The sequence below is a fragment of the Epinephelus lanceolatus genome, chromosome 10 (genome assembly GCF_041903045.1).
Source record: "Epinephelus lanceolatus isolate andai-2023 chromosome 10, ASM4190304v1, whole genome shotgun sequence".
Classification (NCBI taxonomy): Eukaryota; Metazoa; Chordata; class Actinopteri; order Perciformes; family Serranidae; genus Epinephelus; species Epinephelus lanceolatus.
The window spans coordinates 33,807,747-33,818,100 of NC_135743.1; the positions used below are offsets into that span (position 1 = coordinate 33,807,747).

The 10,354-nt window shown below is 42.5% G+C and overlaps 1 protein-coding gene across 1 annotated transcript; it reads right to left on the reverse strand.

The window, feature by feature from the left end:
• Positions 1–2,360: 2,360 nt before the first annotated feature.
• On the reverse strand, positions 2,361–9,679 carry gdf6a (growth differentiation factor 6a). The gene is made up of 2 exons (XM_033639950.2): positions 9,139–9,679; positions 2,361–4,745 (listed from the first exon to the last, which is right to left on the reverse strand). Exons 1-2 carry the CDS (start codon positions 9,497–9,499, stop codon positions 3,772–3,774), a joined length of 1,335 nt encoding a protein of 444 aa, XP_033495841.1. The 5' UTR covers positions 9,500–9,679; the 3' UTR covers positions 2,361–3,771.
• Positions 9,680–10,354: the final 675 nt, after the last annotated feature.

Sequence of the window (10,354 nt, forward strand, 5' to 3'; positions counted from 1 at the left end):
TTTTTTATTCCGCATCTGTTTATCACAGAGAGGCAGCACCTTGCATTGGCCTGCATTCTTGGCCGGAGAAAGGTGTCAAGCTTTATTATAGAGGGAACTACAGTATCTGCAAAGCATAATGGTGGGAACTAGAAGAAACCAGAGAAGGAGGGACCCCTCTAGAGGCAAAAAAAAAATCTGTGAGGATAAAAAAAATAAATACGTTCTTGCTGGATTTTATCAGTAGCAGTTTAAAAGTCAGGCCTTGGCAGGGTCCGAGCTCTTCTATTCTCTTCTACATTTAAACTGTATCCATTCAACAAATCAAAGCACAAGATCTAAGTCCTCGCGATAAATTTTCTAATGCTCCTTAATGCCAGTTAAACAAATTTCTGCTTGCTCAGAGGTCCTCGCCATCTGAAAGATCAGCATGATTTATGCCCTTCCTGTCGCTGATGAGGACATCACTGATAACGGCGAGGTTAAGTATGAGGAACATTTATGTCTCCATACGAGCCAAGACGTTCTTTTAAATCTTGGAGAGGCTCCCGGGAGCAACACCTAGTAGATCTTTAGTTATGCAGCCTCGCAGAGCTCTAAAGAGGAGCCACAGATGTGGGGTGTCAAGACTATTTGTGTTTCTGATGAAAAGGACCCGTCTCTTCGCCAACTTTGGTTTGCTTAGACTAATATATTAGGACCGAGTTTCAAATAAACACAACTCTCTGTTTTTGCTCTCTCTGTGCCTCGGCGTGGAGTGGAGGGACAATAAGGCGGTTGTGATGAAGAACTTTATAGGAACATTTAACTTGAGAGTGAGGGATTGAAGCGGGTAAACAAAGCATTCCTTTCCCTTTCATCACCATTTAACTGTTCCCTTAACATTCAGTCTCACCTCCAGGCCAGTGCCCACCAGACCGGGGAACTTGTCAAATAAATATAAATCAGAAAGGAAAGGTTTATCCCACAAGTTACATGAAGTTGCTCAGGACTTTTACACATGATTGTGCAACATTGCAGTATTTCTAATCCAGATTCAGCTGCAAAGACTGGTGAACAATATCTCCCATAGTGAGCAGCAGGGATAGCATAGTAGCACCCCGGCGATGGTGTTCCAGACACATAGCCTGGAGGGCCATTTGGTTATACTCAGGGGAATGGTTGTTGTGTCAATCATTTGCGGCGACCGCTAAAGAGTGCACTTAGCATCCTCTGTTTCCCCCTAGCAAACATGTGGGGAGTGACATGATACTGTACAAGAGTCTGGACAACATATAACATTTCAAAGCAATTTCCTAATTGTTTCCAGGCCAAGGTCGATAGCCTATATGGAAGCAATCCCTTCTTTCAAACTTTTTTTTTTGTCATCCACAGATTGGGGAAACATTAAAGTGTTAAGTAAACTTGACCCAGGCGGGCTAATTCATTGGGAAATAGCTGGGGTTCGTACATTCGGTGCCATATCAATGACAGTCAGTCAGTGGATTTCCTTCTACTTGGATGGTCACCATATGTTTATACGGCACAGTCCTGAACCAGCCAGTCACTGAATGATGACATTTGTTGTCTATGATGAGAGACTGTTTACAGAGGGGAAGAATAAATTAGCTTGTATACCTGAAGGCAAAGGTATATGTGCTCCATATGCACTGTGCACTTCTTAATGTAGGATTCTGATGACTGTGATAAAATCTACAGCTTAAAAAGTCTCTGTGACAACATGGAATCAAGGGCATGGCTTCTGTTTCAGTTTCAGAGGGGATACATATAAAAAGGAGGGGCTTTGGGGTCTCTGCCAGAAGATTCTAAAAGTCAAACACTTAATATCCTGCATTCTGTTTATGTTTTGTACCAACTTGAGACTTTTCTGCATTGATGTATGGTGTAAATGTCTTTTAAAAGCCTCCGCTACATTCATCTTTTTATTGGAGGGGACAAATACACATGTTCTAAATACTGAGGGGCACGTGTCCCCTGCATCCCCCCTGAAATCTACACCTATGCATGGAATAGTTTAAAATTGCTACAATTTAGTAATGTTTCTTAAAAGGTCATTTAGTGTGCTGCATGTGTGTTTCAAGATGTTTCAGCACATATGCAATCATAGTTAGACAAATATATGTTTTGTTGTTCTTGTTGTTGTCGTCTTCTCAATATGGCATGGTTTAAGGTTTGAGAGTCGGATATAGAAAGTTATTTGGGCCAACATCGTTTTAAAAAATCATTTAATTAATCCACTGATAAAAAAGACAATTTTCTGGCCTCTTGGTCCTCATAAAGAAATGCTTCAAATCGTTCTTATTGTTGTCCTTATTTTTTTTTAAAGGGAAGTCAAACTCTCTTAAATACACTTAAAATGAATGACATGAATGCAGGAAGGGTGACATTAATCATCAGAAGTACCAGACTGGTCGACTTTGTTTTGAATTTTATTTGTACAGTAATGGTGTGGAATATTATCCAGTAATATATGTATATAAATGATCTTATATATCATTGTAAAAGCTCTTTACACTCTAACTGAATGCACCTCAAAACTCAAATCCTATATGCAATTATGAGGTAGACATTAATAATGGTATTTTCCACCCTCTGCAAAAAGACAAATATCGAATACACCTTAAATTACTCTTATCAATGTAAGAAATATATGATTATCATGAAACTCTGTACATCACAAATAATAAAATAATTATAGAATAGAAATTATACCGATTTGAGTGCATTTTGTATATTTACAAAGAAATGCCGTTTTCTCATTTCTTCATTCGTTGCACTTTGTAAAGTTTTCGACTGTACAAATATTTACAACTCAAAAAAAAAAAAAAAATGAACAGCAGTGCATTCAAAGCTAATGTGCATTTAAATATCGTCTCGTTTGCGAGTCTTTTTTCTTTCTTATATTTTCGTCATCATCAGAGAAGACAAACTCTCTCGCTGACCGCGTGTCCTTGGCGCAGTCAGTTGTGGAAGTGCATTTCGTAAAGATGCAGACTTTTGAGCAAAAAGTTCGCCTCAGTAATGTGTGCTTTTTTTGTACAACAGGGCCCCAGTCAGGCACAAGTCTGGTTTTGTGTCCTTTCTGTCCGCAAAGGCGCACGACGCTTCTCCCAGCGCCTCTTCAACTGGTCTCCAGTAAGGCAAAAATCTCTTGAAGGCATTACCACCAACCATCTTATCTCCTCTCCTCAGACCAGTCTGTGTGTGTGTGTGTGTGTGTGTGTGTGTGTGTGTTTGGTAGATTAGACATTCACCCCCTTTTATTTGGAAAACAGGCACTTGCTCGGGCCTGTAATGACTCCAGCTGGACAGTGGCAATTACGGCCTGGATGCACATACCCAAAAGAGTCCGGCCTGGCTGGCAGGATCACACGGCAGAGCTGACAACAAAGCGCTGACAGGCAAAGCCCACTGTCCTCTGGCCTCGGCACGAACAGGTGCACAGTCGGTCTCAATAGGCTCCCCATCTCGCCTTGTACCCATCCCTTGTGCCATATGGACACGTCTCACTCTCCGGGAAACAAAAGCCTGTTTGATGAGTGATCACTTGTTGCGTGGATGGGAATGAAGGCGTAACACGTTAAGGCAGAGAGTGTGAATTACTGTGACTGTACTGAGTCTGAATAAATAGCAGATATCGCCTTTAGTGTGCATCCCTTTTGAATAAAGACAAAGCGCGTCATGCGTCAAAGCATTTCAGACCTGTGAGGACTCTTCAACCTGCATGGGACCCATCAAGACCTATCTTTGATTTTTCTGTCTTTTAAAGTTTTTCTCTCTGAATAAGGACCGCTACCTGCACCCACACTGCTCCACCACCATGTCCTCGTACTGTTTGTACACCACGTTATTGCCTGAGTCTATGTACAGGATGCTGATGGGGCTGAGTTTGGTGGGGACGCAGCAGCTGGGCGGGGTGCTGTTGGGGTCCATGGAGTTCATGAGCGTCTGTATGATGGCGTGGTTGGTCGGCTCGAGGTGCGACCTCAGGGGGAAGTCACACACCCCCTCGCAGTGGTACGCCTCGTAATCCAGAGGCGCGATGATCCAATCGTCCCAGCCCAGCTCTTTGAAATTCACGTGCAGCGCCTTTTTGCTGCACCTGGATTTGGATTTCTTCCCGTGCCTCTTCCCGTGCCGGTTGCTCAGCGCCGTCCTCCGCCGCCGCCGAGGCCCCTCTCCTTTCACCCCCCTCAGCGACAACCCCTCCTCCTCCGCCGCCTTCACCACCATCACCGCCTCCTCCTTCTCACCCACCGACCTCCGCGACTTGATCTTCTCCTTCATCTCGTTGAACAGGTTCTCCCTCTTCTTGGAGCGCGTGTAGGCCACCAGGATGGCCTTCTCCTGCTGGGACCGGCCGCTCCTGTCCAGCCCCAGCTGCCTCAGGTCCACCTCGGTGTTTGATTTGCGGAGAGTGACGCGGAGCTGGAAGCAGAGCTGGTTCCCCTGCTGATAGTGATGATGGTGATGGGGGTGGTGATAATGATGCTGGTGTGCTTTAAACATTTCCCACGCGTCCAGAACCTCCCAGCCCGGCTTGGTGGAGTCCAGCGGGTCCAGGGACCGAGAGTCCAGCAGTCTGTCCGAGCGGCATGGGTAGAGCTGGATGTCGTAGAGGCCCGTCGTCTGCAGGGAAGTCTGCAAATCCCCGGGCGCTCTCCTAAATATCCTTAATTCCGCCCCGACCAGCTCCTCTTTGTCTGAAAGGGTTGAGACATCAAACAGATACTTTTGTCTTCGCAGAGGAGAGTGCAAAAGATCGTCTGCAAGGATAAAAGAAGAAAATAATTGCAGTCAGATTCACTTAGGGTGTACAGTGTTCAGAGGGATGGAGGAGGGAGGGAGGGGGACTCACATTCTCCCACAGAGGCCTTCTCTCTCTCTCTCTCTCTCTCTCTCTCTCTCTCTCTCTCTCTCTCTTGTTTTTCAAATGTCCACCCTGAACCTGCCTGGAACAAACTACAGCTGACAAGTCCTCAGTTTGGATGAGAATGAAAAAAAACTCACAGCTAACACCACGTTTATTATTGGTGAAAACGTCTGCTGATTGCGCAGCCTCAATCCATGACTGTATTATACTTCTCAACCCACTCTGAACATTATTTCCCGCTAATTTACTTTGATTTTATTACATTAGAACAGAATCATCCTGATAATAAAATCTCTGATCATGCTGAAGGCTGGATGAGGTTTAAGTTTGTAGAGTCTGCTCTGAGGCTTCCTGCGTAAAACTGTAGTTCCCAAAGTTTCTTGATTTCATTTCATGCAGATTTGTTGCGCATGAACAACTTGAAATGATATTGTGAAGCAAAGCACACGCTGTTTATGCCATATACATGAAGGATCTGATCTCACTTGTTCCAAACAATATTTATCCACCAATGCCATTATAGTGCCAATTTTCGTTTTTGATATAACATTGACAATAATCCAGTAAAATCTGGCGAATCTCATATGCCACGCTACTTTTAATCAAAGCCAGCTTGTTTTAATGAAAATAGTTCCGCTTTCATTTCACTTGATGACAGACTGATTATTAATTTCCAGCTCTTTGACAGAGTGGAAGCAAACTTTCCCTTCTTTACAGTCTCTAAAGCTCTTAAATGTAAGCAGGAGTCTGAACATCACAAATGTGGTTAGTTTTCTTTTTTCTTTTTTTTGAGAACTCTTGCAGAGTTGTAAGGCAAAGGGGGGGAAAAGAAAAAAAACAAGGGGCCTAGTGATGTGAAGGCCCCTGGGTGCTGCCAGACACAACGGACCAAAGGCGACATACTGTACACTCAACTGAACAATACACAATTAATGCATTATTCCCTGCTGGAGACCCAGGAGGCCTGCAAATATTCCACCAAGGCGGACCAATGAGATTGGAATATAACACTGTGGGACAATGCATGAAAAGGCGTTTACAAAACACATCGAATATCTGCGTTTAACTGACAAGGAAATCCTGATGTTATCTGTGTTTTAATGGGATACACTTTGGATCAAAAAGATTCACGTTTCGCATATGTTATCGTGCATGTCAAGCTGCAGTTTAGAGCTTATTAAAGTGCAGCCACAGTGAACATTTTCTTGGTTTTGCTCCAAAACAACCACTTATAATAAATTATTTTGGTGCATTTTACCTTTATATCTTTTTTTTTCTTATGGAAACTGGAAATAAATCATCAAAAAAGAGTGAAATAATTGTTTTATTTCCTGTGTTTCCATTTTTCAATATTTTTATTGAGTAAAACGTGACAGAATTTATCATTAAAATAGTGATTTTTCTCAAAATACGTTAATGCCGTCGGGATACGTGAGATCATTTCATTTAAATGTCACATTTTTCCCACTTAATAAAAACATGAGGTTTTAATCCTAAAAGCGGGATTTAATTACTTGCTGAGAGATGAACGATCTGTGGTCCTTTTTTTCCTCATAAAATAAAAACATGGTGTCTCCATTTCTGAACGTTTAAAAAATAAAAAATAAAATAAAAGTGACATGTCTACGTCCAAACACCTCAGTGATATAATTTGTAAAACTTGTTCTGAAGAGATATTTGAATCTAGTTGTCAGTTTCCCTCCGTGAACCCTGCCGAGTCACACAGTAAAAAGCAGATTGAAACCTTGTGCTCGTTTCAGTGACTTTGCGCGTATGGTCTGCATTAGGTTTCTTTCTCTTTTTTTATAAGACCTCAAACAAATCGAATACAAGTTCACCAAATAATTAACAGTTCTGAATTCCCAACTTCCTCATTAAAGCACTTCCCCTCTTATATTTCATCTCATCCTGCCAACGACAACATTCCCCCTTAAAACGCGCCTGCACGGACTGACAGAGTGACTGACTGACTGACTGACTGACTGAACACACTGCTGGAATTATTGAAAGATATTCGTGTTGACAGTTTAAAAAAATTAGAGCGTTTTCTTAATGTCATTATTATGTAAAAAGCCAATTCTTTCCATTACGCGTAAGATGCTTGACAGTGGATAATTGGGGGGAGAGTGCGGTGGAGTTTTTTGCTTGGTTAAAACGGCATCCTGTGCACTTTTGTTTGACCTTGTTGCTTGTATTTGAACAAATGCAAAACATGTTTTTGTCATCTATGCCTCTGTTTAGAGAGAGAGGGAGGGAGAGAGAGAGAGAGAGGCCGGGCTGCACCATCTGCGCTTTAATGAGTTACCCCAAGTGCCAAAAGTAATTTTCAGATTCGGGTTATTCTTTTCTGATCTTGGCTTTTCTGACCTGCAGGAAACACCCTGCCTCGTTTTATAAGCAAATTTCATTTACCTACAAAAGTGTGAAAGCCAGAGAAGCCGTAGATCATAAGAGCCCTCAGTAAAACCTGTCTCTGCGTGGATGAATAATGCGTAAAAAGACGTAAAACCTGTTACTTTACGCGTCAGAAAAGGCTGCCCCCATGTGTATTTCTTTCCTGATGGAGGCGATTTAAATAACGAAAACTCCCAGCTGAGGTTCATTCTACAGGTTAATGCAATGCAACACTTAGGGGATGCTGGGAGGACTCCCAAAAGAAACCAAAGGCGCTTGAGCTGAAAGAACGGGAAGAAAAATAATTTTCCGTAATTAAAGTGGCGGTCGCAAAGGGAGGTTCCGCAGTAAAAATACGAACCACTTCACAGCGGAGGAAGTGCTCTTTCATTTTTTTTTCTCTCCCTCCTCGTCGTTTTTTTGGTGATGTGCCCATCGCGGCCGAGCTGGGTCATTATGGGAGAATAGACAGTGTTTGATATGTTATGACATGAACACTCAATTAGATCACCGAGTTCAAATACTTTAATCAGCCGTTCGATGCCAAGCAGCTCTCAGAGGGTCCAGCTCGGGGTCAGAGCCAGTGACACATCACATCAGAATCACAGGAGAAAGTGAGGCGTTTTTCCTATCAAATCAGTTCACACTGCAAGAAATGGCCACATGGACGAGCCTTTTAGTTTCATATTCATCCTAAAAAAATTTCCTTTTTTTCTGAAAACGAACAGCTGTGTGAGAGAACACCACTTATGTTCAATGCATTTAGGATTTAAAAGCAAAAAGTATCAAACCGTCTGATAAGTTTTTACAAATTGCATTTCACTGAACATAAATCTTGATAAATAAGTTAATTTGCACTTGACATAATTGCAGTTGCACCTCTCCAAGTAGGCAGATGATACTATGATTCAAGCAGCCGACTCTGGACTAACCAAGTCCTCATGATGGATATTTTTTGCAGCGCATAGTCTCGGGGTGTTTCAGGGAACGCAAACAAAGATAGCTTTTATTTTTCCTACAAAGATTAACTCGGTTTATGTCCCCTTGTGTGTGTTGGATGTGTTTGTGTTTATCAGTTTGTGTTTGTCCTCGCAGGCCAGTCAGATCACTTGGTTACACATGTTAACTGACCCAAACACCTGCTTCTCACACCGACCCGCTCTGACATGGCCCCCAAGCTCCCTTTGTCAGCACAAGTTGGCCAAACAGGGCACCATAATGGCACCTGATTGGACTTTTTAATATGTGCCTTATATGGGGGTTTTAAACTCCGTGTGTATTTTAAATGTTTAGGGGTTACATTTGCAGTATTTGCGTTTGGGGATTAATTTAAAAAAAAAATCGAAAATGAAACAACCACCGAGTGCTCTCACATAACTGGAAAAGTTTCCTGTGTATTCACGTGGAGGTTGGGAGCAGAGTAGTTTTTGCTGCAGCCTGCACCGACAGTGATTTACAGCCTTCATTTAGAGAGCGCCTTAATTAGTGTTTTACTGTCGTGTTGCCCAGAGGTTAATTTAAATGCAATATAAGTTAATACTCGGAAAATGTTACATGTTTCGGCGGCTGTGCGCCAAACACATCCAAATACAATCACAAAACTGCTCATAAACAACATATAATCATGCCGTTTTCAAAACATTTCTTTTGTTTAGCACTCATTTGTGTGATATATTGATAGTTTGTGCGCATAAAAGTTCATTTGCACGCTATTTTTGCCTGATCTAAAACGTGCGTAAAAGTTGTTCTGTACTTTTTATGCCTGACTGCAGTTTTTAGCCACATTTTATAAAGATCTAAACAAGAATGTTACACCAGTCAGTTGATGAAAAACTGTGCCACAGAATTATGCAAGAATGAGCTGATGGAGCTGGCACCGGACTGAAACCAACCTGTTCCTCTGTCCACAAAACTTGTTATGGTGTTGGCAGATTTAGAGGAGCGGAAAAAGCTTGCGTTTAGTCCGAGCTTCTCTGCAGCCGAGTATGTCCTGTATATAGAGAGCATGTATTCATGCGGCACAATAGCGTCCTTTGGGTCTTCTTTGTGATGGCCCACAATAGGATGCGAAGACGCGAAGATGTCTTTTAGGATTTTGGATGACCTTTGTCCGTCCCGATGAGAGATCCGGGCTCCCTTGTTTCTCCTCGGCGCAGAGGGAGAGATGATAGCAGCAGACTGGAAACACGGTATATTCCCAAGGAAAACAAGGAGCAGGCCCAGATATAGCGTTACGAGTCGAGATGCGTCCATGGTTGGAAGAGTCACCGGGAGATCTTTAGAAACTCTTTATTTCCCGCTCAGTGAAGTTGGATTCGGGGGGCCGCCGGAGTCGGAGATGGTGTGCGTCAGGGTCGGAGAACTGCTACTTTTGCGCCCTCCGGTCGCACCAGAAGAAATGCGTTTTGCGCTCTGGACTCCACACAAGAGCGGAGACTGTTGGGCCGAAAGAAACACGCCCACATGGTCGCTCAGTGCAGGGCTTCCCAAACAATTTCATGTCACAGACCTCCTAACAGTCGCCAACGGACCGCCACAAGATACAGGCACAAGAGTCCATGTGGGAAAGTTTTTGTTGGTGATGCTTTAGCCGCCAACTGCTGAACTTATCTACACCAGAGATTTATGATTTACTATATTTAGGGTGACATTAACTTGAATTGTGATATCAATAATCGACTCAAACTACAATGAAATTAGCCTTAACTGTTATCAACTTTGCTCCGTCCTTAAAAAAATATTGTAGACAGATAAAACTAAAAGCCCAAATATCCTGAGTAGCATGGAGCTACCTCTGTTACTGCCAAGTTTATAAAGATGACCAAAGCAGATATAGGTCCACAGAATTTTCACATACACTTAAACAGAGTTATAGTGCTCCTTATCACAAAGTCTGGGAGCTTCCAAGGACATGTCAGATCAGATTAGATTAGATTTTACGCACAGATAGACTGACAACAATGTGTGCACAGGGAGATCATTAAGCAGCTAATCTTTAAAGAAACATCATGAATTTTGCAACTGAGTGTGACACATTAATCAGAGGAAGCATTTCTAAATCCTATGGCATGGATAATATAACAAGGCAGATGTAATGTCAGTGTGTGT